Source organism: Myxocyprinus asiaticus, chromosome 30, assembly GCF_019703515.2.
Source record: "Myxocyprinus asiaticus isolate MX2 ecotype Aquarium Trade chromosome 30, UBuf_Myxa_2, whole genome shotgun sequence".
Lineage (NCBI taxonomy): Eukaryota > Metazoa > Chordata > Actinopteri > Cypriniformes > Catostomidae > Myxocyprinus > Myxocyprinus asiaticus.
The window spans coordinates 8,151,628-8,179,421 of NC_059373.1; the positions used below are offsets into that span (position 1 = coordinate 8,151,628).

At 37.8% G+C, this 27,794-nt stretch overlaps 1 protein-coding gene across 1 annotated transcript; it reads right to left on the reverse strand.

Moving 5' to 3' along the window:
* On the reverse strand, positions 1 to 27,600 carry LOC127421628 (collagen alpha-1(XI) chain-like). The gene is made up of 8 exons (XM_051664767.1): positions 27,522 to 27,600; positions 16,197 to 16,358; positions 15,303 to 15,513; positions 14,646 to 14,808; positions 13,259 to 13,381; positions 2,998 to 3,126; positions 185 to 400; positions 1 to 33 (listed from the first exon to the last, which is right to left on the reverse strand). Exons 1-8 carry the CDS (start codon positions 27,598 to 27,600, stop codon positions 1 to 3), a joined length of 1,116 nt encoding a protein of 371 aa, XP_051520727.1.
* Positions 27,601 to 27,794: the final 194 nt, after the last annotated feature.

Consider the following 27,794-nt stretch of genomic DNA (forward strand, 5'->3'; position numbering starts at 1 on the left):
CTAGCTGTCAGGGGAACCATCTCCTGTAGATTGCTTACACATTAGAGAGTTGGGCTTAGTTGATCTTAACATTTACTTGCCAGATGCCTCTGCAAGTTTCCAAGATGTGAAACCATAGCAAATTCAATTTCAGCTTTCCTCAAAGCTTGAAAGAAAATTTGTTGGAAAGCATAAAGTAACTTACGCCCCCCTCATCTGTCACAGCGGACAGGGCGGGACCTAGGCTGTCTTCTGTCTTGCTTTCAAAGATGGGTTCATTGTAGTCCTTGTAGGAATAGTCATATTCCTTCATTCCAAAGTCGCTGGTTATGTACTCCTCAGTGAAGGGCTCATCAGGCATCTGAGACTCCCCTTCAACACCTGTAAGATCTATCTCCTCACCCGGGACAGGCTCGTCAACCTGGGGTGTACCATTGGAAGAAGAGGTGGGGGTGCAGGTAGAGGTGGAGTGCATAGTGATGGAGACGTAATAAGAGGAATGGAAGAATATTTGGTGTGATGGGGCAGAAATGGATAGAGGATGGGAAAATGGAGAAAAAAATGAAAAGGACAGGGCAGAGAGACATAATAATAAGTCTTACCTGAATGAAAGACACGGGCACAGTTTTACAGACACACACACATACACTCAACCTGAATTTAAATACTGAAAAATTTAAAGATTCTCAAGGCTCCATTTGGAGTTACTTGGATGCCACACTGGAAGGACCCTCTGACATCCTCTGAACCTCTAAACACCCTTTCAGTTCTCTAAACAACTTCGTTTTTGTTCCTTCAAGACTGTCAGTTGGTTCCTTCAGTTAGACCATGAGGAAAAAACTTTAAGGAACTTGAAATATATATTGAAGTTACTGGTGTACATAAACAATATATTTGAGACTCCTTTAAAGGACGCCTAGTGGTTCTACATGGGGTTCCACCTGAGGAACTCCAAATGGTGCCTCAAGTATCTTTTAATTTTTACAGTAATAATCTATTGTCGCTTTCACCATTTTATTGCTTAGTATAAGAAAGTTGTCTTCTCCTACGTCCATTTCTCCTTCCATTCTCTCAGCCCTCAAGATATTGACTAAGCATCTATTATTAAGTCAAAATTTGTGATGATGTTTGAGTGTTGTGCCTCAAATGAAATTGAAGTCATAGGCTGTGTCCGAATCCAAAGGCTGTCAATGACAGTCAATGACTTCCAAGGCAGCATTTTCGTATAAAAGTACCTCCTGAAGGGGCCTGGGTAGCTCAGCGAGTATTGACGCTGACTACCACCCCTGGAGTCGCGAGTTCGAATCCAGGCTGTGCTGAGTGACTCCAGCCAGGTCTCCTAAGCAACCAAATTGGCCCGGTTGCTAGGGAGGGTAGAGTCACATGGGGTAACATCCTCGTGGTCACGATTAGTGGTTCTCACTCTCAATGGGGCGTGTGGTAAGTTGTGCGTGGATCGTGGAGAGTAGCATGAGCCTCCACATGCTGTGAGTCTCTGCGGTGTCATGCACAACAAGCCACGTGATAAGATGCGCGGATTGACGGTCTCAGAAGCAGAGGCAACTGAGACTTGTCCTCTGCCACCTGGATTGAGGTGAGTAACCGTGCCACCACGAGGACCTACTAAGTTGTGGGAATTGGGCATTCCAAATTGGGGAGAAAAGGGGATAAAATAAAATAAAAATAAATAAATACATTTTAACCTGAGGCAACTGGTTTCGACATGCTTCCAAGGCACCATAACGTCATGTCTAACGGTTTTTTGATCTACAACAAATTCAGTTAATTTCAACTTCAACGCCTCCATCAAACACCACTGATATGTATTCTTTTTGGATTGTGGTATATCATTGGCAGTCAAAAATAGATCTATGCTGCCTTCAAACCATCCAGAAGTAGGCTTTTTAGTGGACAGGATGTTACAGAGATTGGATTTTAACATGACTTAATGCATTCCTACCTCTGTGAACAGCCTGTGAAGGCAGCACTTTTCAGGTTTTGAACACAGCCATGGTGATCTTTGATTCTGTTGTACATCCAAACATTTATTTGAAAAGGAGAACGCAGAACCACTCACATCTATAGCAACACACTTCCTTCGAGGCAAGAACCAAAGCACTACTTCCTGCTAGTTTCTTACCATTGTATCGTTGTCTCATCATCTTTCTTTAAACTTAATGGCCATGTAGGATATCCATTTCCAAACTACTTCTCAGCAATCCGATTTATACCTAAATACAAACCTGACAAAAAAAGTCAAGCCCCACTCTACACAAAAAATATCCTTTGAACCCTTTTGAAGAAATATCTTTTAAAGAGATTTAAGTTAGGTCTAATCAAGTCGAGTAATTCCATCACTAACAGTAGAAATTCGTATATATGATTTTTTAAATCAGTTTCTCAAACCTTACTGATCAGCAGTACTGTAAGTGTGACTCCCAAAAAACATCTGACTTCCAAAAGAAGCTGTCCAGCAATGAATGCATGGTTTTCATTCCATATTTATACCATTCCAGTGTGATCACTGTTTCTCAAGTTTTCTGTTCTTACTGTATGTCAACAACTGGTGCATAGATGAGATATCCAGCTTTGATATAGGAACAAGGCAAAATCTTGAGACAAGTTAAATAAGAATCACAAAAGAATATTGTATAAAATGGATGCTATGCAGTTCATTTTACTATTAAGTACAGCAATTATCCTGGCACAAGTGGCTGGAGAATTGTTAATTGTTAAGGTAAAAAAAACTTTTTGAAGACCCCAAGAAATCAACATTTTAGTTTGGTGGTTTTTATGTTAGGGTACACATAGGAGTTGACAAGATTATCTTTTAGCAGATATTTATACACATTTAGTCATAGTTCATGGCTGTGACGTAAAATAAAGGTTATTGGTGATTTCGTGGGGTCTTTAAGTTAAGATAAGGCTGGTCTCACCTCCAGTGATTTAGAGTAATTTGACAGTGAGCTATTTAGAAACTGTTCCATCTCTCCCAGTTGTCTAAATGGTGTGGGTTACCTGTGTAATGGTTTCTTCATATCCAGTTAGATCACTCTCTGGCTGTGGACTCGCCTCTTCTTCTACTGTGTAATAATAATCAGTCTCTGTGGGGGTGTGGTCAGCCTCAGAGTAAGCAGGATCTACATCCTGATTGGAGGAGGCCAAGAGGTGGGTGGAGTTGGGGGAGGAGGTAAGCAGATTTGAAGGGGAGAGATTAATTAGTACGAAACAAGCTCAGGTCTTATGAACTTGTTACAAGCAGAGAGAAGAGACCAATGTGCCTTTGCCAAGACAACATGTCTGTCAAGACGATATGTCTTGTGGCAAAACGCAATTGCTCTCGATTCATAGTTAAATCAGAACAGGAAACTTTTATAGCTGGACTCAAAAATCTTGGCATAAATCACCAAGATTTGCTGTCCAAGACCGATTTTCCTTCCGATTTGAAGTGGTTCAATAAGCCACATTGCCATGTCAAGGAAATAGTGAAGTCAAGTTGGTCACGTTTGGGTCGAAACTTGACTTTACAGTTGGTGACATTAGTGTCAATGGTCATTTCCATTGAAACACAATGGACACACCTTTTTGGACATTTGTTCTAAATTTCATGGAGACATTGTTAATAATAGAGCACAGTATCACAGAGTCACTCTTTTAAATAAGATCTGTTCTGTGAAACTGCTTGTCACCTATTAAATTCAAATAAAAGTGGACAGCATTTTTTTAACAACACATACAAGAGAAACAGGTTGAAAATGAAAAAGTGAGATTGAGAAAAGAGACTCGTTGTGTCATGTGTAACATTGAGCTCTATACCTAAAACTCATTATTCTGTAGGTTCTGAACAGATCACATGCTCTAATTTGTACATCTACATTCTACAAACTACCCAAGTTATAGAGCTGTAAGGACGTGTACATTTTGAGTGATGGAATAAAATGGAAGACAAACAAAAGACTGTACAAATAGCCATGTGGTGATGAAACAGTCAATACCGCTTATCATATTTGTCTCATGATCGCTCAGATCATTTGATATATGACAGGGTGGAGAAGATCCAGTGAGTCTGTATGTCTCCAACCTCATAGCTGATCAAAGTCATGGTACCTTTATGATTTTACTTTTTTTTTTTTTTTTAATCCTGAGTTGAACAAGTTTCAGGAAGAGGGAGTTATTGTCAACTGTAGATTAAAAATGGCCACTGTTTCCTTTACAAATTGCTGCCCTACTGGAAAGACCAACTTAGACCAACATGAATTTCCATTCTGGCCCAGACTTATTTATGCTTGTTTGGTGCTGGTCTAGCTTGTTGGAAAGTACAGGACCAGTTGGTGAAGCTCATTAACTGGAATGGTCTTTCTGATGGGTTTTACGGGAAATTGCATTAAAAAGTTTCAGTTTACTGTAAAAAACCCTCAGATATATGCAAAACGTATTTTGGGATTGTTTATGAATGCAGTCCTAGACTGGGAAGATGAGGTTGGAGATACAGCTTTGGACAGCCAACTCGGGCTCTCGATTTTATACCTGTTGATAACCATTGGTTGGTTTCTTCTTGGGTATTTCTGAAGACGAGATGGTCCGGCCACTCACAGCAGCCTTGTCGAAGGGTGGGACATTTTTGGACATGGATTTGATGTTATTGACGTCCAACACCACCCTGGTCTTTGAAGGAATGGGGACAGGCAAAGGCGCAGGTGTAGGTTTGAAAACAACAGGCTTTTGAGTTACAGCTGCTACTTTGACCTCCTTGACTTTTGTCTGAGCCTTCTCTACCACCGTTTTAGTCACCTTAGGCTTTGTGGGTGCTTGATTGGCTTTTAGCTTTTCAGTCTTGTATTTGGACACTTCAGGTTTAGCTACTTTTGGTTTGACCTCTTTAGCTTTAGCTTTCACAGTCTCGCTTTTCGTTGCTTTCACCTCGCTTGTCGCCGTTTTGGTGGTCTTTTTGGTTGTCTCTGATTTCTTTGCTGTTGTTAATTTGCTCACTGCTGTCTTTTCAATCTTTGCCATTTTTGCACCATTGCCATTAGCCTTAGCTTCGCCATTTTTCTTGTCAGCTGCTTTGCCATTGCCGTTTGTTTTTTTAGCTTCAGCTGCTTTCCCATTGCCATTGTTATTAGCTTTGGCCCTGCTGCCAGCCTTGGCTTCGCCACTGATTTTAGCCTTGCCATTTGGTAAGTTGCCATTTACTTTAGTATCACCATTAGCGGCATTGCCATTACTATTACCGTTACCATTACCATTTACTTTTCCCTGACCATTGTTTGTTTTATCCACAACTGCTTTTCCATTATCATTGGCTTTCTTGGCATTCTTTGGGGCTGATGTTGCTTTTGGTTTGGGTGCTAGCTTTGAAGCTAAGGTAGGTTTGATTTTTGAAAGCAACATTTGCGCTGCAGTAGGTTTCGGCTTGGCAGATTTTGGGGTTTGTTTTGTTTGAGTAGGTTTGGCTTTAGCTGGTTTAGCTGAAGCAGATTTAGTCTTTTCAGGAGCAGACTTGGCACCAGGGGTGGGTTTGGTTGGGGCAGGTTTGGATTTATTAGCTTTGCCATTGTTAGCCTTGCTGTCCTATTTTTATTTATTTGTTTTTAAGTGTCATATTTTATATGGTCAGAATTGTTGGAAAGAGAGTGAATGAGAAAAGGACAGAGAGAGGAAGATATCAGGGGTGGGTGGGATTGAAAGCAGTGGGATGGACAGAAAGAGAGAGAGAGAGAGAGAGAGAGAGAGAGAGACAATGAGTTGGTGTTTTACAACACAATGAATTCAAGATCACTTGCGCTGACTGAGATTTTACTGGCATTACTGGATACAGTAAAAGTTCAAATCAGATTTAATTGGTCATAACTACACAATTTACACTGTTTTTTCCAGTAATGCCATTCTCCACATTAAAAAAGCAGCATGTTGTGCGCATGGGGACATAATGCTGAGGCACCGGGGCGAAATATGCTTAAATTAAGCATATGCTGATAAAACTGATGCATGGCTGGTATACTGTGCTGCCTATCTGCAAGGAGGAAGAGATATATAGATGAAGGAAGTGAGATAGTCATGTCACACCATTCATTATGCTATCATAAATACCTTCACAATGATACCTGCAAGTGCCACATAAGGCTGCAACTAACAGTATTTTTATAATCGATTAATCTGTTGAGTTTTTTAAATAATCAGGGGGAAGGGGCAAATTTATTGTTGACTATTTTTATTAATGATTATTGTAAATTTGATCAATTAGTCCAGTGTCACATCATAAAACAATTTTTCTTTTTTTTAAGGAATGTTCCAGGTTCAACACAAGTTAAAGTTAAAGGGTAGTTCACCCAAAAATGAAAATTCTCTAATCATTTACTCACCCTCATGCCATCTCAGATGTGTATGACTTTCTTTCTTCTGCTGAACACAAATTAAGATTTTTAGAAAAATTTCTCAGCTCTGTAGGTCTATACAATGCAAGTGAACAGTGACCAACATTTTTAAGCCCCAATAGTACATAAAGGCAGCATAAAAGTAATCCATAAGACTCTAGTGGTTAAATCCATTACACAATATAATAAGTGTGGGTGAGAAACAGATCAATATTTAAGTCTTTTTTTTACTATCAGTCTCCACTTTCATTTTCACACTCTTCTTCTTGTGTTTTCAGTGATTCACATTCTTCATGCATATTGCCACCTACTGGGCAGGAAGGAGAATTGCAAGCAAAAAAGTACTTAAATATTTACCTGTTTCTCATCCACACCTATCATATGACTTCTGAATATATGGATTTAACCACTGGAGTCTTGTAGATTACTTATATGCTGCCTTTATGTGCTTTTTGGAAGTTCAGAATTATGGTGCCCATTCATTTGCATTGTGTGGACCAACAAAGCTAAGATATTCTTCTAAAAATCTTAATTTGTGTTCTGCAGAAAGAAAGAAAGTCATACACTTCTGGGATGACATGAGGGTAAGTAAATGGTGAGAGAATTTACATTTTTGGGTGAACTATCCCTTTAAGCTCAATCAACAGACTTTGTTTATTTATATTTTTTAAAGTAAAGGTTGCGTTACAAAAGGGCACTTACAATGAAAGTGAATGAGGCCAGTCCATAAACATTAAAATACACACTATTAAAAAAAAAGTACAGGCACGAGACCTAAACATTATACATGTTCACATGATTTACTGTAAGTGTGACAAAATCAGGGATTTAGTGGCATTACTGGCGGTTACACGGTGCGTATTTTAGCGTTTATGGATTGGCTACAATTACTTTTATTGGCCTCCTTCACTTCCACTGTATCAGCGATTTACGAGTTAAAATTATCTTTTGTGGTAATGAATATTATGCCACCAATGCTGTCAATTGAGCTTAACATGTTTTAAACCCAGAACATTCCTTTAAGCATGTAACATCAACAATTTCTAATATTGATTCTAATATTATTATTATTTTTCATGAATCATTGTGAAGGCTCTGTATGAATGGCTTAGACCAGTGGTTCTCAACCTTTTTGACTCCAAGGCCCCCCACTGTCAGAGAAAATATTTGAAGGCTCCCCATGTAGGCTATTAGATATTTATATTATAAGATATTTCCTTAAAACTTGTGATTCCAGAAATGTCTAGAACTGTATATTCTTCATAAAAAGCAAGCTGTTGAAGGGAGTTATTAAACTTTTAGCATTTTCAATAAGTTGAATTATAATAATTATAAATAAATTATAATAATCTATCATATTTTTAATAATTTTAAGAGCTCTTGAAGCCCCCCTGGAAGTGTGCTGAGGCCCCCTAGTGGGCCCCGACCCCCAGGTTGAGAACTACTGAATTAGACTGCCCAAGATGAGATGACAAGCAAAAATTGTACAGAGTATAAAACAGGCATCTTAACTGAAGACTAATCTACACGTCAACACATTTTTATGTAAATTAAACAATAATTACAGTGGAATTACACTCACAGTAAAACACATAATAAATTCAAGCTATTTCAACATTCAAGAGGGCACATATTTGACTGTCCACAAGGCAGGCAAGACAACACTAAATGAGTAAAAAGTTGGCCAAAGTGAAAGTAAACCTACTGCAGGGCAAAGAAGTGAAGAGATGGATATGAATTAACACATGGACACAGACGCTGCTGGTACATAATAACAGACAAGAGTGAAGACACAACAGATGAAATGTGAAAACATGCAAATATACGTATGATAGAATAAAACCAGCTTTCAGGAAAAGTAATGTCATGCAAATACGAAGAATGAACAGTGGTTATCACAGTGGCGATAAACTGAGCTACCTGAACTATTCTGTTCTAATGACTGAAATAAACAACAAACAAACAAACAAATAAATAAATAAATCAAGGTGAAACTAGAAACAACTTGTTCTATATTAAAAAATTATAAAGTTTATTCCAAATATTATATTCATACTCAAAAGTACTAAAACGTCCCTCTCTGTTTGCAGAGTCTGTCTACAGAGCTGTTGATTTAACACAGTGGGGCCATGATCACAGTGTGTGTGTGTGTGTGTGTGTGTGTGTGTGTGTGTGTGTGTGTCTGTAACAGCACTGCTTTAGCTGTGTCTCCAGTGCCCCTTTAAAGTCCACATACACACAAGCATGTATTGATCAACACAAACATTCCAACACTAATACAGGTACAAATACGATGACACAAATAACATCAATATAGTGTAATGGTAATGGTGAAACTAGGTGGCGTACGGAAAGAGGAGGTACATTACATATGATGATGCGAGAGACGAGTGAACAGAAAAGAGAGGATGAACTACACGTTCATAGTCCAATTGTGACATCACTCAGTTGTGACATCACTCTTGTTTGAGCTGAGCTGTTGACTTGAACCTTAGTCTAACATTTATAATTGTATTGATACTCATCTTTTTATAACAGTGCTTGAAGACAGCACTTTATTGGCATGCGTCAAGCATTCTGGCTTGTTCTAAACCCTGAACACTAACTGTTAAACTTCTGCAGTCAATTTAGATTGAACCACTTAATGTACAGACTTATTTCAGCCTCCTTGAATCCACCACCAATCAGAGAAGTCGCTTTTACCAAGGAAATGAGAAAGTGCTCAGCAGCTCCCTCCCATTACCATGAAACAATTGTGAATACGTCAGTGTTACTTCACTTTCACTTTATGTACACTCACACTCAAGACTACTTTTACTTTTGTATATATTTTAATCATTTGCAATAAACTTCAAATAATACTAGTTATTATACTAATTATTATTATACTAATTATACTTTTTCAGTCTTTTTCTTCTATTTTCAATCATTATTTTGCTTCAAATAAAAGTTTGTCATGTTGTGATTCAACTCAGTGCTGGTTGGTTTAGATCAAGGCTTAACAAATCTTTATTGAGTCATTTTTTTAAATCACAATGGAGAAAATTAATGCCAAAAATACAATACTTCCAGAACCAATGCCAGAGAAAAACTGGGTAGTCACTGTTGTGTGCTATTCTTTTGCTGCCATGCAAGCGCTGATATTTCCTTCATGAAATGCAAATCTATTTTTTTCTTTATTACTCTACTCTTGTGTCGTCTCTTTTGTTCCTCTCTTTTCTGATTTACTCCATTCTCGCTCTCCCTCTTTACCTGTTCAATGAGGGTGCCGGTTGGGACTGAGTGAGGGCTGGATGGGGCAGGAGGGGCATTGGTAGTTCCTTCATAATAATAGGGGTATTCATAATCATCCCGCTCTTCATCAAAGTACTGAGAGACATGGAGGGAACGGAGAGAGAGAGAGGAGAAGTGAAGCCAGAGGAATGCAGAGATGGAGAGAGAGGGCACGTGAGTGGTAGTGAGGGAATCTAGAAAATGATAGAATGAGCATTGGAGAGAAACTTAAGAAAGACTTCAGAAAGAGAATAATAGGTGGAGAGGAGAGAAATGTGAGGGATGAGTAGAGTGAGATACAGAACTATAGAAATATAGAAATGAGGGTCTTAGCAAAGGTAGGGTGAAAGCATGATGTTTCTTTTTCATTTGTTCATCAGACTCATGAGTTTGAGTAAGACTTTTATGTTATTGCATTACTGCAAAACACACTGAGAACTTTAATGAACAAGAAAACAGATGCATTCATCTTAAAAGCTAACACACAAGTATACTGTCTGTAGAAATAAAGCTCATTCATAAAAAAAGGAAGAAAATTAGGAAAATACTTCCTTTGAAGGGAAGGTTCACCGAAAAATGAACATTTTCTCATCATTTACTCACCCTCAAGGCATCTCAGATGTGTATGACTTTCTTTCTTCAGCAGAACACAAACGAAGATTTTTAGAAAATATCTCAGCTCTGAAGGCCCTTACAATGCAGGTGAATGGTGATCAGACCTTTGTAGCTCCAAAAATCACATAAAGGAAACAGAAGTAATCCATACGACTCCAGTGTTTAAATCTATATCTTCAGAAGCAATATAATAGGTGTGGGTGAGAAACAGTTCAATATTTACTGTTTTCTACTATAATTCTTAATTTTCACTTTCAGATGTGAACGTGAAACTAAACAGGCACGACATGTGACTTTCAGATGTAAAGGTTAAAGTGAAAGTGGAAATTTAGAGTAAAAAAATACTTATTTTTTTATCTGTTTCTCACCCACACCTATACTATCGCTTCTGAAGATACTGTATAGATTTAAACACTGGAGACTTATTGATTACTCCTATGTTTCCTTTATGTGATTTTTGGAGCTACAAAGATCTGATCACCATTCACTTACATTGTATGGGCATACAGTGCTGAGATATTCTTCTAAAAATCTTCTTTTGTGTTCTGCTGAAAAAAGAAAGTCATACACATTTGGTATGGCATGAGGGTGAGTAAATGATGAGAGAATTTTCATTATTGGGTGAACTATTCCTTTATAGACCCCATGAAATAAAAAATGGAAGTTTTGTGACTTTAGTAACACATTTGAAATGCTCTATATGCTAGTGTTCTCCAAAAAGTAAACTTCTGCATTTATATGGGAAAATGGATTAAAAATCTTGTACGCAAAGGCATATTAAACATTTATCCAATAAAATGATCTCTAATATAAGCAAATATTGAATTCATGGTTTTGCCGGCCTATAATGCAAACTAAAAGCTATTGGCAAAATAAAAAATGATTCCTGTTTAAAAGAGAAATTCATGTTCCTAAAAACATTTCATGTGGTCGTCAAAACTATCCATTTCTATAAAATATATATATATATATATATATATATATATATATATATATATATATATATATATATATATATATATTATTATTATTATTATTATTATTATTATTATGTAGTTAAAGCATCTTTGATTATTAAAACTTAAGGAAAACAAAACTAAAAAAGCAACATTTAATTTTCATCATGGTATATCCATTTTACCAGCACATATTGTAGTCATTTCAAATCCATTCACGCTTAAATGAAAAAGTGAAATTCCATATCTCTTATGTATTTTTCATAAGAGATACTGTAAATCTCACAAAAGGCAGAATAAAGCAAACAGTGCTGAAAAGATAAGACATAGCTGATGCAAACTGAGACTGCATTAGTACAGAGCACCTTTGATGACATGGAAGAGCTTTGGATGCATGAAAATGTGTTGATGTGGGTAAGCTAAAATGTAGGGGCTCTACATACAGTGTGTAAAATGAAGGACTAATGCTAATGAATCTTGAAAAGGTCTTAATGGAAACTACATAAACATTTCACAATACTATATTTTTGTAAAAATTGCAGAGGTTGATTTTCAGAGGTATGTAATATAAATAATTAGCCTGCATTCTGATGTGTTACATTGACAAGACCTTCATCGGCCCATATTTATTCAAGCATTTAGCACATGTCCAATCTAAGTCAAACATCCTACAGCAAATATTTGGTAGTGTTTCTGTTGAGAAAGTAAATAAAAAATGTGGCATTCATTCAGAAACTTTAAATTTGCTTAAAAAAACAACAACAACAAAAAAACTGCTTGAACCAGCCTAAAGTGGTTTGCCGGTCTTATGTCGGCAGGTTTAAGATTTAGTTTTTAGCAGGTCTCCCAGCCTGGCCAAGCTGGTTTTTAGCTGGTCAGCCAGCTGGTCTCTTATCCTAACCAGCTGAAAGTGCCTAAAACCAGTAGCGGTTTTAACCACTACGCAAACCACGCAATTGTGTGGGGCTTCGGACGTGGGGGGCCGTCTCACGCAGGACCGGCGCATTTTTAGACACTGTGTCAAGTTAAAAATAACTTCAGGTCTCAAAAATGCATGTCGACACACCTGCGTTCTGTTTCATTCGTTGCACTGTGTCTGTCTTTGTGTCACAACGATTTTACGTTTTGAACAAATTTAGGTTGCAAAGAGGGGACTGTTACAATGTTTAACATTATTCCAGATTATTCTGCACCAAGTAAATTTTCAGCACTTGATAAACAGCAATGTTTTTTTTCTTCTTCTGCTCTAGTGTGCTGAGGGGCTGCCATGCCTTCTATGTTTACTGTTACTGTAACGAATGTTGTCTACGATGCTTATATAAAATACAGCCTTTTGCAATATGATGAACAGTACACTGCAGCATTAGAATATAAGCTCCAGGTGAAAGTAAATAAGACTGTATCATACTGTATTATAATGAAAAACTGGACAACAATGAATAATTGTTGGGTTATAATAATAATATATAACAACTGAATTTCAAAATGTTATTGAGTGAAGTAGTAGGTTTTGCACACCCTGTTCATAAAAAAAAAAAAAGTGTTTTGTAAAAATCTATGTAGGTAAATATTGCATATAATTATGTATTGTTGAAAAAACTGGAAAACATGCATTAATTATCTTGAACTAGAATTTTATTTCATTAAACATTTTGAATGTACTTGGCTACAACGGCTGATAGGATGAATTTAAAATTATGATTTAAATCAATTTTATGAAATTTATGTAAATGGTAAGCAAAATTTTCTAAATGGGGCCCCGGGTTGGTCGGTTGCTTGGGGCGTCAGAAATCGTAAACCCGCCCCTGCTTAAAACCCATTTAAAACCAATAAAACCGACCAGCTTGGCCAGACTTGATGACCAGCTAAGCATCCTAGCCTGTTTTTGTTTTTTTCCAGCAGGGTAATTAGATGCCTTGAGAATAAGTGCATAGATATAAACTATCCATCAAACACCTGCTAGTAATGGAACAACATTTGTATATCTCACATCAGGATACTTTACTCAAAGTTCTCACTCAAATGGCAAAGATTGTTGGACAAATGTGCTGTGGTACTCACGTAGGTGTTTGGGTCCTGAGACTGGACTTTGGGCAGGGGGGAGTCACAATCCGGGCTGTAGTGCTCACAGAAGTCATAGGCAGCCTGAGGGTTGGAAGCGATCAGCAACTGCTGGATCTCACCCTGGAACGAACCAAAGAAAGGAAAGGAATGCCAGTTCAATAATCAGTTGTGAATGAAACATCCATCTTTGGGGTCAAAGTCAGAGCATCTGGGATACTACAGCATTGTGCAAGGTTATTTAATTAAAACAAAGATTAAGATTTTTGTGAAGTGAACTGTACTTGAAATTGTTGTATGTTAATATCATTCACTGATTATGTCATATAAAACAGCATTCGCAACCCATTTTACTTCTTTAATATGACATTTCTGAGTGAAACAGAATGAAGGGAGGGAGTCTCGGGACTTGATTTTATCCATTGGGAATTGATTGGATTGTTAAAAATGGGCGTTCAACACTTGAATGGAGCCAGAACTGAAAGTGAGTTTGCAGTCAATTGTAGAGAATGACTTTTTTAAAACTTTAGGCTTGGGGGCCTGGGTAGATCAGCGAGTATTGACGCTGACTACCACCCCTGGAGTCACGAGTTCAAATCCAGGGTGTGCTGAGTGACTCCAGCCAGGTCTCCTAAGCAACCAAATTGGCCCGGTTGCAAGGGAGGGTAGAGTCACATGGGGTAACCTCCTCGTAGTCACGGTTAATGGGGCACGTGGTAAGTTGTTCGTGGATCGCGGAGAGTAGCATGAGCCTCCACATGCGGAGTCTCCATGGTGTCATGCACAACGAGCCACGTGATAAGATACGCGAGTAACCGCGCCACTACGAGAACCTGCTAAGTAGTGGGAATTTGCCATTCCAAATTGGGGGAAAAGGGGATAAAAAATACAAAATAAAAAACTTTAAGCTGTATTACCTACAGTACAAAACCAAAAAACAATGGCAAAATAACTATTAGGCTATAAATTAAGCATTACCCAATAGCCTGCCACACCTAGGTGACGTCAGCTGAAAAGGAAAGTCGTTTCAGAGGCAGAGCAAGTTAATATATTTTGATAACAATGACAAACATTTTTATTTTTTGGAATAATATGCATGATAAGATCAAAAATGTATATTAAGCAAGTTAATATGGTGCATTTATATTTAATGTTGTTGTCTACAATTCTTGTTGCATCAGTGTTATAGTATAAACACATAATCTACACATAATCTAATCGACATAATAAAAAACACCCTTCTTAATTGTCCTTTGTTGATCACAAAAACTGTCTTTCACAGAATTCCTTAAGGACCTTTTCGATTGACAAATGACAGTTAAGGACAGTGAATTATTTATTATGTGGAGTTTTTACATGCATTAAGAACTTTTTGAGTATATCAGACCTGGAACACTTCCTCGTCCAGTAAACGGGCCCCAAAGACAGTGATGCCCTTGGTGTCCAAGACTGAGTTTTTGCTACGCGGCAGAGCTTTGGTGATGCGATTCTTGCAGTCCAGAATCAAAGTAATGTTTTTCTTCTGCACAGAAATAGCAATGCGGTGCCACCTACAAGATGTGAGAGGTATTACAGGTAAGTGTGCATGAGAACTTGGTGCATTTAGTCATAAAGTACTGCATGTATATAAAGTTTTAGGTTTCCCATTATTATGTAACACAATTTCTTAAGGATTATGGCCAAGGGACAGTGAAATAGACTTTTGAGTCCCTGCTTATGTGCTTCCTAGTTTAGAAAGTGATATTTATTACTAAGAATTACACACTGCTTGGCTTAACTGGAAAGTTCACCCAAAAAATAATTTTGTAATCATTATTTTACTCCAGATCCATTGCTTTATTTATTTTGTGGAACCTCATTCACTATTCACCTTCATGCCATTTTTTCCTCCGACACAATTTAAGTAAATGTTAACTGAGGCTAACATTCTGCCAAAGATCTCCTTTTGTGATCCACAAAAAAAATAAAAAATAAATAAATGAAAGTCACGAAGACTATAGTTTTCTGGATTCTGGATATATTTTCTGGACAGTTGGTTACTGACTTGCCGTCAGCCAAGTTGACCCCTCTGAACAGTGGGTAGTCCTCTGGGGCAGGTTTGCGATTCTGGTCCTCATAAAGGAAGATGGGCGAGCGTCCCAATTCTAGACCAAGTTGCTGTACGCCCTGTTCATTGTATATGGACAAAAGGAAGGCCTGAAGACCAGCCTTGGGTTTTAGAAGAGTCATGATGGAGAAGTTCTCTGGGAAACGTCCTACAAAAAAAAAAAAAAAAAAAAAAAAGCCCCATGTTTCATAAATCAACCTGCATAAATGGTACCCATAAAACCTTTCCTTGCAGGATCACACCAAAGTTGACATTCAGATCCAGTAGTAATTGTATAAGCTGCTGAAAAGTTCTCATCCTGTTCTGGTGGAGTAATTACACGGTTGGAACTCAAACGATTTTCGCACAACCCAGTATTCTTTTTAGGCATAATAAAACAGCATGCAAACAAAAAGCCTTGAGTGTGAGAATTACACTGTCAAGAAAACAACAATATTAATTTAAGATTATATATTTAATTTCTCAGTTAATATAATCCCTTCTCTATAATGTACATTCTCTATAATCAAAATTCAATTGCTAAACATAAAAAGTCTCAGCATTTTCCTTGCAAACCTTTCAATTATAAACCTATCTTTTGCTCAAACCATAGCCTTTTGTATGTATTATTTCATATTCTAGACATAGACATACCAACATACACCATAAATGACTTTAGTAAGACTGTTACATCTGTTTTTATAGAAGTCTTGACTGAAGTGATTTTAGGCCACTGACTATGAACACAATGGAATACCTTGTGTTGATATGAAATTATTTTTGATCTATGATGCAATTCACGATCATATCATATCATATCATATCAAAATGATCAGATATTAAGGAACGTACCTGAGAATAGTTGTTTAGTGGGGGCAGAGATCTGGGCTTTCTTGGTGATACGGTAGGCATGATCAGGAGTACCGGCTCGACGTGATGTGCAGAAACCCGGAACCTTTTGTACACCTTCAGGGAGGGAAGGCAACTGCAGCACCCGCAAAACATCAACTGGATCTTTAGGGGGAAAACATAGTTTGGTGTTCAAGAAGAAGAAAAAATCCTAAATTCAACTGGAGAGAAAAGTTTATTAGGTTTAAACATTAAAGGAATATTCCGGGTTCAATACAAGTTAAGCTCAATCTACAGCATTTTTAGCATAATGTTGATTACCACAAAAATTTATTTAGACTCGTCCCTCCTTTTCTTACAAAAAAAAAAAAAAAAGGTTACTGTGAGGCACTTACAATGGAAGTGAATGGGGTCCATTTTTGGAGGGTTTAAACACTGAAATGTGATGCTTATAATTCTATAAATGCACTTGCATTAATTCTTCCGTTAAACTATTTTAGCTGTAAAATGGTTTAAACTGTAATTTTTACAGTCGTTTTAGGGATTGTTGACATTAAATCGTCATGGTAATGAAGTTGTAAAATTGGCTATAACTTACTATAAGGTTAGTAAGTGATTTTATCACACTAAAATCCTTTTACACGCATATCTTTTATGTCTTGTGGCTATACTTTTGAAACAGTGAGTATTTTAATGTTCAAGAATTGGCCCCATACACTTCCATTGTAAGTGCCTCACTGGAACCCAGATTTTTGCTTTTTTTTTTCAAGAAAAGGAGGGACGAGTCAAAATACATTTTTGTGGTAATCAATATTTTGTCACAAATGCTGTTGATTTTGCTTAACTTGTACTGAACCTGGAACATTCCTTTTAATTGATCATTTCGAACATTATGATCAGCCCACATAAAACCAGCGGACTTCAGAACTTCGCAGAATGCTCTGGATATTTCAGCAGAATTCAAACGATATCATTATCAATTTCTACACATTCCAAGACTGTTTGTTCACTTTAGAATAATCCATTACATCAGTTCTCATTCATTTGTATCTAAAATGTTTGACAATATCAACAGCATATAGATTCTTTGTAGTCTGGGCCTTGCAAAATGATATATCCCAAAAGTCAGACATGTGCCTGACTTAAAAAATACAGTTGTTTCTGCAAACACCACTTTACATGGCTCAAAATATTCAAAAGTTCCCATGATGCATTTGAAAAGTGGTTTGAAAACAGATGTTGAATCAACATGCCCCCCACAGGCAAGCTTCACATTTTTGTTTATTTCCATCTTATTATTGCTCTTGGCAGCAATGTCTGTCTTTGTGGGCTTCAAGTGAATCCTGATGCCATCTGCTCCACTCACTGTCTGTACTGTTCACTATATTAAAACAATGTTGAACTCTGTAATAAGCCTTAATGTATCTGCAACACATATTTGAGGTTTAGAATTTTAAAACTGCCATACACTTTCTAAACACTAAAAAATCTTTGTTTTTGTTTGAAATTAGTGGTGGCATTTTTCTCTAGGTTTTGCCAGTATTTTCAGTCCCTATAACCACACTGACCAAAATATGGTCTGTGTAGTTACCACAATGGGGTGGTAAAGTCATTTTGTATTTAGTAACTAAGAAATTCATATTGTAGACCAGCAACAAGGGATACTACTTATGGAAACTAATTAGAATGTGTGTTCACAGTTAGCCACTTGAAATAAAAAGACATGTTTATAAAGAGCCTAATACACTACAGAGGAGAACAAAATAGTGCAGTGTACAATATTCATTCCAACACTGAGAGAAAACTGTCTGACAGCAGTTCAAGAATAACCCATAAAGAGTTTCTAGCTTAAATGCAATGCTTCTGTGATTTTCAAAAGGTGAACCAAATTAAATGCAGCGGAGAGAGGTCAACAAGAATGAGAGAGCTCTGACTCTCTAAGTCTCTGGTCACTGTATCAGTTTCCAAAGAAGGACAATGTGCACAATGTATGCCACTGTTTGAGAGCTCAGCCAAAAAAACAAAAACAAAAAAAAAACATCTGCCCATTGGTCCTTTCTGGTTCATACAGCTTTTAAAGGGGCAGAGAAAGTGAGAAAACAGTCCCCTGCTTAAAATATTTATTTAAAATTTAATATGAAAGTAGGAATAAAGGTAAGTACAGTACATTAGACATTGTGGATGATTCAGAGGCACTATTATTGCTTATTCTGTAGAATATTCACAGATTTTGACTAGGACTGGAATTTTCACTTTAAATGGTAAATTTGCCGCTAGGACTTTCTGATATGGCTGCCCTGATGCTATAGGGTGTTGTCTGTTGTGGGCAGTTGTCAGTATGTTGCGATGCGGTAGGGTGTTCTGAGTGGTTGGCATAAGTCAAAAGAGCCCACAACCAAGGTTCTATGATATTCGGGTCTTCTCTAGATATGACTCTGGTCCCTACTTCAATGCAAGTCTATGGGATTTTCCATCCATTTAATCATCCACCAGGAGAAAATAATAAGTCTGATGACTTAGTAAAATAATAGCACAAGTCTCCTCTGCAAGCTGCATGATTAGAGTTACCACTCATGAAGCACAAACAGTACAGACGAGTTAAGTACCAAAGTTAAATATGCCTACTATAGGTTTTGGGATTTGTTCAAATCTCTAATCACAAGTATTAGCAATAATAATAGCGCCTAATCTATGGAAGCCTGATCCCGCCACAGGACAAAAATACGATAAAAAGGTAGCCTAATTCTGACTTATTAGCTCACAACTGTGACTTTGTTTCTTGTAACTACAAGTTTATATCTCGCAGTTGTAAGAAATAGAGTTGCAATTGCAAGACATAAACATGCAATTACGAGTATTAAAGTCACAATTGCAAAAAATAAAAGTCACAATTGTGAGATACCATGGCACCATACTAATCATACTAAAGCAATATTACACAAGTAAAAATGCTGTTTGGCCCTATATCAGCACCGCTGTGATTCAGCCACAGGCCGAGTGCTGCAGGTAATCACAGCCATGATTATTAACATAAGCTGTTAGTTTAACTGTATTTCCCAGCTGTAGTGTAGTAGTAATCAGAGCTATTATGGAGTGAGAGACAATCCCAACGACTTCTAAGAAACCACTCGCTGATTGACAGCGTGGACTCAAATGAACATCAACTGATCTGGCTCATAACACATAAAAAAGGTCTTTTGTTGCCACCTGCTGCCTAAAATCTTTAATGTCACAGGGAACAATGAAAAGACACAAATCAAGCTGCTTTTAACATATCTGAGCTGCTCTTACACTTTAGTTTAGAACACCAGGAACACAAGCGGAGTGATGCAAACAGTAAAGTGTCCCAGTGCAGATGGTGTGAGACATCAGCACTCTTGGAACATCTCTCGTTCAATCAGATTCAAAGACCGGAACTAACTGTTGGATAAATTAAAAATAACACAAAAAACATTTGGGATTGTAAGAAGTTTGCTCAATCTGTTCAACTGAAAGAAGATCATGTTCAATCATAAACACTTTCAAATGATCAGAATGAGACATCTAACTCTTATATTGTTTCATTAGATCACAAAATCAGAATGATCACAGTACCAGTCAAAAACTAATCCTGACTGGTCCGCTTGATAAGACTGTCACCAATTCTGCTAAGCCATGTATATATTATGAGACATAATTTCTAATTGTTTGTATAGCTCCAATTGCATCTACCATATAAGAGCATTGAATAGAGGTAAGAGCACACACAGAGAAGAAAAAACATTATGTGCATTGCAAACATGTCTTTTAAGGTACAAAACCAAGTGAGACCTGTAGCTCTCACAACCCATTCATACAAACAAACACTGTGTGTGTTCACACGGAGTGCAAACACAGAAACAGACAAAGGTTCTCTAGGTACGATGCCTAGCACAGACATTCCAAACAGTCAGCCACTGATAGTCAAGGTGATTCCAACATTTCCAAACGCATTTCCACCACCCGAACTCTATTGTGACCATGCAATGTGGGTGACAAAACATTCCTGATGATCTAACTCCATCTTCTTCTTCCTTGACCTTTGGTTCTCTACCTTCTCCAAACTCCCATTCTTGTGAGGTTCTTCAAATAACTATGCTAAATACCAGCAAGACAGTATCACCTGACACCTTGACCTTTCTACTCTCACCTTCACCGTCTCACAAAGATGCCCTTGTTTTGGGTGAAACTAATGGATTGAAGCAACAGCTGCAGTGGCAGATAAAAAGAAAACAGAGAAGAAGAAAAAGAAGAAAGAAAAAAACGGAAAAAGAGAAAACAAAGTAAGAAGAAAAAAATGAAGAAGAGGAAAAAGAAGAAGAGGAAGAAGATCGAGAAAAGATTAAACTATTCAGAAACAAACGCAAGAAGACGCTTGTGAATATATCAAACACCTGCAACAACTGCGACTACAAACTTCAAATAGATTAAAAGATAAATCCATCATGTGTTTGGATCTGTCTCTTCCCTCTCTTCCAGTCAACCACAATAGTTATTCATGCATGTATAATTTAGATCATTGCTCTCTATATTTATGATTTATTTATAATACTCAGACAGCTATGCCATCATACCAACTACTGGCATAATATTGGGTTACAGAGACATACTGTATATATCAAACAAGCATTTTATGTTCACAGATTGCCAAGTGTGTCAGTGCGGTTCATACTTCCTTGATCTTGATGAAAGGTTAAAAAATTGCCTATGGCAGATGTAAGTACATGTACATTTTAAGGGATTTTACATTTTAGACATTTTACTGATATCTAATACTTTCATGACTTTAAGACACCCACTGAGATTTTAAAAATGATTTGTGAACAAACATGTACTGTTATCTACCTATGTATACCAGACTAGTTATTTCATGCTAGAAAAACATTTATGTTGCTCCATTTCCAAATAATTCTTTAGAAAAATATGTCAAATTTATGCATTTGACAGATTTTTCCAAAGTGACTTACAGTGTAATAATGGTATACAGTAAATTTGATCAGTTTATGTGTTCCCTGGGGATCAAACCTTTGAGTTTATCATGCCCTATACAGTATATATGCATTAAAATGAAGGAGCCTTTGTAAGTCTGCTTAGATCATACACATTTGTGGTAGCACTGCATCTGAATATATGAACAAAGGCCATACATTGATTGTATATTATATACAGTATATCTCCAGTGCCAGCATGTGCTGGTTCTGTGTGGTTTAGTATGAGTCAGTGTGGGTGCACAGAGCACCTCTGCTTGGCACTGCCAGGCTGGATAAACTGACCACATGGACACTATATTAAACATCATGTAAACTAAAAAAAGATTGAACATTTATACAGACTCCCCACAGATACTGTATACACCCTTCACTGTAAACCAAAGTATACACAATTTAGAAAAAAATGACTATATAATAACCTAAGAAAAACATAAGAATTACTCAAACTCTGAGCATCTATTAATAGCAATTCAGGATCACAGTAATGGTTGGTTCTGCACTGAACCTCTTGCTATTTCTGAACTATTAAGGTGAAAGAGAACATTGTTTGCAGGGTGCTCTCTTTTATTTTTTGTATGAAAAAAAAAATGCTGGAAAAGACTGGCCATGACGGTGTGTTTAAGTCCACTGCAAATGCAAGCACACAGGCACCTCATTCACAGTATACCAACCAAACAAATACACTATTTAACTTTATTTCTATGGTAAAGCAATTCTCAATGGTAAAGCAATTCTATTGTTGACAGATAGCTTGATGAACTTGATAAGTCTTTGTGATCTTAAGCACTGAGTTTTCCCAGTCTGAGAAGAGACAACTTTCATCAACTTGAAAAGTTGACCATCTGTCATTGAAGAACTTAGACAGTTACTATCATAAGGCATGCAAAAAATTTCTCCTAGACTAATAGAAAATAAGCCAGACTCAAAGGATGAGAGTGCTTATTATGTGCTCAGTGAATCCCTTAGATGTGGTGCTACCGAGTTAAAAAGCTTGAGCGTAAGTTTGGCCCTCTTGTGGTGCAGTTGTCTGCATTCTACAAAAACTTAATTTTAAACAAACCTTGAGATCCAGAAATTATTCTGAGATATAAAACATACTGAAATTTGCAGACATTGCAGCTGTATAATGACAGACTAGACCAAGAGGTGTTAAACTTTTACAGAATCAACTATCTTGATAAAGCCATTTGTATTGTTTTCACTTTTAAAAATATTTCCAGTGTAACCAACTCCACAACACAAAGGAAATGTGTGAAAAAGAAATCTATTTCAGGTATTTATGCAAGGCAAATGCATCTGTGGATTTGCACAAACCACTACACCAATATCCTATGACCTTTTTAAAGCTAAAACAAATGATAGAGAGAAGGAACCCTTTCCAACAAAGAATGTGTTGACTGAACCTTGGTGACTAACTATGTCTGTCAAACATACCACAAAGCTGGCTTCTTCAACCAAAGGAATCAGTCTGTTGACACTTTGTGGAAGTGTGAAGCCTCTAGTGGCCCTGTTGTGGTTAGGTTGTGGAAATGGAATTGGATGACTAGGGATAGTATTGTTTCAACAGACAATGCATCTCAGTGGGTGATTAATAATGTTAAAGATATCAAAATAATATTAAAAGTTTAAGGATATTAATGTAATGATATATGCATCATCTAACAAAATTTTGCATGCTCTGAAGAAAAGATGTGCAAGGTGCTGCTATGATTATAGGGTGTTATAGGTGGTTGCTAGGAGGTTGCTTACTAGCCCAAATTGAAAGAGCCCTCTTATAAGAGGGCCCTTGAAGGCTCTAGGCCCTCATATAGCCAACTTACTTCAGGTGATGAGGGAGCAGGTTATGAATGAAAGTAACAAATGATGACAAGCTGCATTTCATGAAACTGTGAGGACTGACGGACACTCCAGTGAGAACAGTCTTTTTTCACGTGCAACGAAAATATTCTAGGTGTTCTGTCGAAGTCTGTTCCCCCTATGTTTCGCCTTAGGTTAAGTGTTGAAGTCTGTTCCCCCTATGTTTCGCCTTAGGTTAGTTTCAAAGTCTGTTCCCCCTATGTTTCGCCTTAGGTTAGTGTTGAAGTCTGTTCCCCCTATGTTTTGCCTTAGGTTAGTGTTGAAGTCTGTTCCCCCTATGTTTCGCCTTAGGTTAGTTTCAAAGTCTGTTCCCCCTATGTTTCACCTTAGGTTAAGTGTTGAAGTCTGTTCCCCCTATGTTTTGCCTTAGGTTAGTGTTGAAGTCTGTTCCCCCTATGTTTCGCCTTAGGTTAGTTTCAAAGTCTGTTCCCCCTATGTTTCACCTTAGGTTAAGTGTTGAAGTCTGTTCCCCCTATGTTTCGCCTTAGGTTAAGTGTTGAAGTCTGTTCCCCCTATGTTTCACCTTAGGTTAGTGTTGAAGTCTGTTCCCCCTATGTTTTGCCTTAGGTTAGTTTCAAAGTCTGTTCCCCCTATGTTTCGCCTTAGGTTAGTGTTGAAGTCTGTTCCCCCTATGTTTTGCCTTAGGTTAGTGTTGAAGTCTGTTCCCCCTGTGTTTCGCCTTAGGTTAGTGTTGAAGTCTGTTCCCCCTATGTTTTGCCTTAGGTTAGTGTTGAAGTCTGTTCCCCCTATGTTTCGCCTTAGGTTAGTGTTGAAGTCTGTTCCCCCTGTGTTTCGCCTTAGGTTAGTGTTGAAGTCTGTTCCCCCTATGTTTCGCCTTAGGTTAGTTTCAAAGTCTGTTCCCCCTATGTTTCGCCTTAGGTTAGTGTTGAAGTCTGTTCCCCCTATGTTTCACCTTAGGTTAGTGTTGAAGTCTGTTCCCCCTATGTTTCACCTTAGGTTAAGTGTTGAAGTCTGTTCCCCCTATGTTTTGCCTTAGGTTAGTGTTGAAGTCTGTTCCCCCTATGTTTCGCCTTAGGTTAGTTTCAAAGTCTGTTCCCCCTATGTTTCACCTTAGGTTAAGTGTTGAAGTCTGTTCCCCCTATGTTTCGCCTTAGGTTAGTGTTGAAGTCTGTTCCCCCTATGTTTCACCTTAGGTTAGTGTTGAAGTCTGTTCCCCCTATGTTTTGCCTTAGGTTAGTGTTGAAGTCTGTTCCCCCTATGTTTCGCCTTAGGTTAAGTGTTGAAGTCTGTTCCCCCTATGTTTCGCCTTAGGTTAGTGTTGAAGTCTGTTCCCCCTATGTTTCGCCTTAGGTTAGTTTCAAAGTCTGTTCCCCTTATGTTTCGCCTTAGGTTAGTTTCAAAGTCTGTTCCCCCTATGTTTTGCCTTAGGTTAGTGTTGAAGTCTGTTCCCCCTATGTTTCGCCTTAGGTTAAGTGTTGAAGTCTGTTCCCCCTATGTTTTGCCTTAGGTTAGTGTTGAAGTCTGTTCCCCCTATGTTTTGCCTTAGGTTAGTGTTGAAGTCTGTTCCCCCTATGTTTTGCCTTAGGTTAGTTTCAAAGTCTGTTCCCCCTATGTTTCGCCTTAGGTTAGTTTCAAAGTCTGTTCCCCCTATGTTTCTCCTTAGGTTAAGTGTTGAAGTCTGTTCCCCCTATGTTTCGCCTTAGGTTAGTTTCAAAGTATGTTCCCCCTATGTTTCACCTTAGGTTAAGTGTTGAAGTCTGTTCCCCCTATGTTTTGCCTTAGGTTAGTGTTGAAGTCTGTTCCCCCTGTGTTTCGCCTTAGGTTAGTTTCAAAGTCTGTTCCCCCTATGTTTCACCTTAGGTTAAGTGTTGAAGTCTGTTCCCCCTATGTTTTGCCTTAGGTTAGTGTTGAAGTCTGTTCCCCCTATGTTTTGCCTTAGGTTAGTGTTGAAGTCTGTTCCCCCTATGTTTCGCCTTAGGTTAGTTTCAAAGTCTGTTCCCCCTATGTTTCACCTTAGGTTAAGTGTTGAAGTCTGTTCCCCCTATGTTTCACCTTAGGTTAAGTGTTGAAGTCTGTTCCCCCTATGTTTCACCTTAGGTTAAGTGTTGAAGTCTGTTCCCCCTATGTTTCGCCTTAGGTTAGTTTCAAAGTCTGTTCCCCCTATGTTTCACCTTAGGTTAAGTGTTGAAGTCTGTTCCCCCTATGTTTTGCCTTAGGTTAGTGTTGAAGTCTGTTCCCCCTATGTTTCGCCTTAGGTTAGTTTCAAAGTCTGTTCCCCCTATGTTTCGCCTTAGGTTAAGTGTTGAAGTCTGTTCCCCCTATGTTTCACCTTAGGTTAGTTTCAAAGTCTGTTCCCCCTATGTTTCGCCTTAAGTTAGTTTCAAAGTCTGTTCCCCCTATGTTTCACCTTATGTTAAGTGTTGAAGTCTATTCCCCCTATGTTTTGCCTTAGGTTAAGTTTTGAAGTCTATTCCCCCTATGTTTTGCCTTAGATTAGTGTTGAAGTCTGTTCCCCCTATGTTTAATGTTTAACGGTGCTACAGGGAACACTAATCTAAGGGGAAACAAATGGTGAACAGACTTCGCCGCTAACCTTAAGGGGAAACATAGGGGAAACAGACTTTGACATTAAAGTAAGGCGAAACATAGGGGGAACAGACTTCGACACTAACCTAAGGTGAAACACAGGGGGAACAGACTTTGACACAACACCGGCATTTCCTTTACACACAGTGGCTCCATTCAGTCCTCTGCCTTGCTTTGGTTCAGTGTGTTTGGTTAACAGAAGTGAGACAGACCGTTCTTTGAGAATACTGCCTTTGAAATGAGGTTGAAGGAACATCCATGTTAAATAAATATTCCCCACCTAAAATCACTGCGCTCTCAAAAGTCTACTGTCCCTCAAAACTCTCGCAACTTCGACAATATGAAATGGGACTGGTTAAAAAGTGGAAGGGGACCGTTTTAAACAACACAACCTTACTTTCTTCTTTTTACTTGCACTCATAGTGGCAAGAAACATTAGTTCTCTGTTTTAATCTCAAAAATAGCCTCATAAGACTGTGGAAACATTTCAGTAGTGACACATTCACTAGCCTACTGTGGAAAATACTCTTCATGTGTAATAGACACAAATATCACTGAGCTCACACATGGAGACACTAAACTCATTCACTACACCGCTCTCTCACTGCAGAATAATAACCTACTCATGCAAGGAAAAATATAGAGACTTCCTTCAAATATACAAGGGAATCGAATGGGGAGAAACAGGAGCGATCGAATCTGAGATTTGGAAGTACATCCACGCTTGAGGGAAATGTAGGTGCACGCAATCATCTAAAATATATTTTCTTTGTTTACTTTTGTTAAACAGGTGGTTAAGCAGATTAATGAAGTCCGGTTTATCATTTCTACTCTTAAATGTCTTATTCGATTATGCCTGCTATCCTCTGGAAAACGTTTCGCGGAAAATGTGCAGAATATTTATTTACTGTCTGTCGCCAACTAGTGGTGAACGCTAGAATTGCAGCCTTTAATTAACAGTACAGTGTATGCTGCTTATTACATTAAGTACGCAAAATTAAATAGTGCATTTGGCCCTGGTGGGATGTTTTGGGGTGAATTGTGAAGTATTAAAATATAGAGATTAAAAATAATAATAATAATAATAAAAAAACGTAAAAATGTTCCGACAAAAATTCAGATAGAAAATTCTGTCATTAATTGAAAATGCAGCAGAAAAAGAAGTTGATAAAAATGAATTAATAATAAAAATAAAAACGAAAAATAAAAATTATATTAAGAAGTGAGAGTCAGTCAAATCAATAAACTCTGACATACTGGTGGTAGGCTATCTACGATTAGTTTAGTGCATTATATATGTTTGTTTGCACTATATCAACAAACGAGCAACAAAAGATTTTTTATTTTATTTTATCTTTTTTGTGCTGAAAGGAAGCTCGGCGAACTAAGAAGAAGATGTAACCTTGGCACTTAAACGCACCGTCCTATCCTATGCCCCCGCCGGTGATGCCACATTATCCTATATGCCAACACGGCCTGAAGCAACAAATGGGCCTATATTTTCCTTTTTGTGATTGTGTGTAAATTTCAGCTCTTCACACATCTTTACAAGCTAAACACCTGCTTTTAGTCGAATGGCTACATCATTATTATTTGAACCAAAATATAATAGTTTAGACTGAGTTCAACCAAGGAGGCAATTACATCCAAAGGATGTCCCAATAAAATTAAAGGTGAACAACTGACAATATAATCACCTGTGATTTAACTGCAGATAAATTAGAATAAACAAAACGAGTGCATGTAATTCATCCATAATCAACCAAAAACACAAATACAGATTTACCTGGAGCGCGTAAAGGCGCGCAACGCCCAACGTTGCATGCAAACAGCTTAAAGAAAACACATTTTTGTCCAAATTAAGTCAGTTCCACAGACGTCCAAAAATTCACCAAAATAAAAGTAAAATCCTCACCTGCATGTGCCAGAGTTAGGCACATGAGCGCGACAAACACCAGAGCGCACCACGGCCTCCGCTTCTTCCGAATATCCATATTTTCCAAGCTTTTGACCGGTTTGGTTGGACTATAAGGCAGGACAATGTCAAATTAGCGTTACTTTTTTCTTTCTCTCACAGAAAGTCAGTCGAGATCAACTTCGACTTGACTTTCAGGGAGCCACAAAATTCTTGGTGCGCCTTAAGAGACGTCTTTTTACGCACACCCACCTTGTTCTTTAATAAGTTACC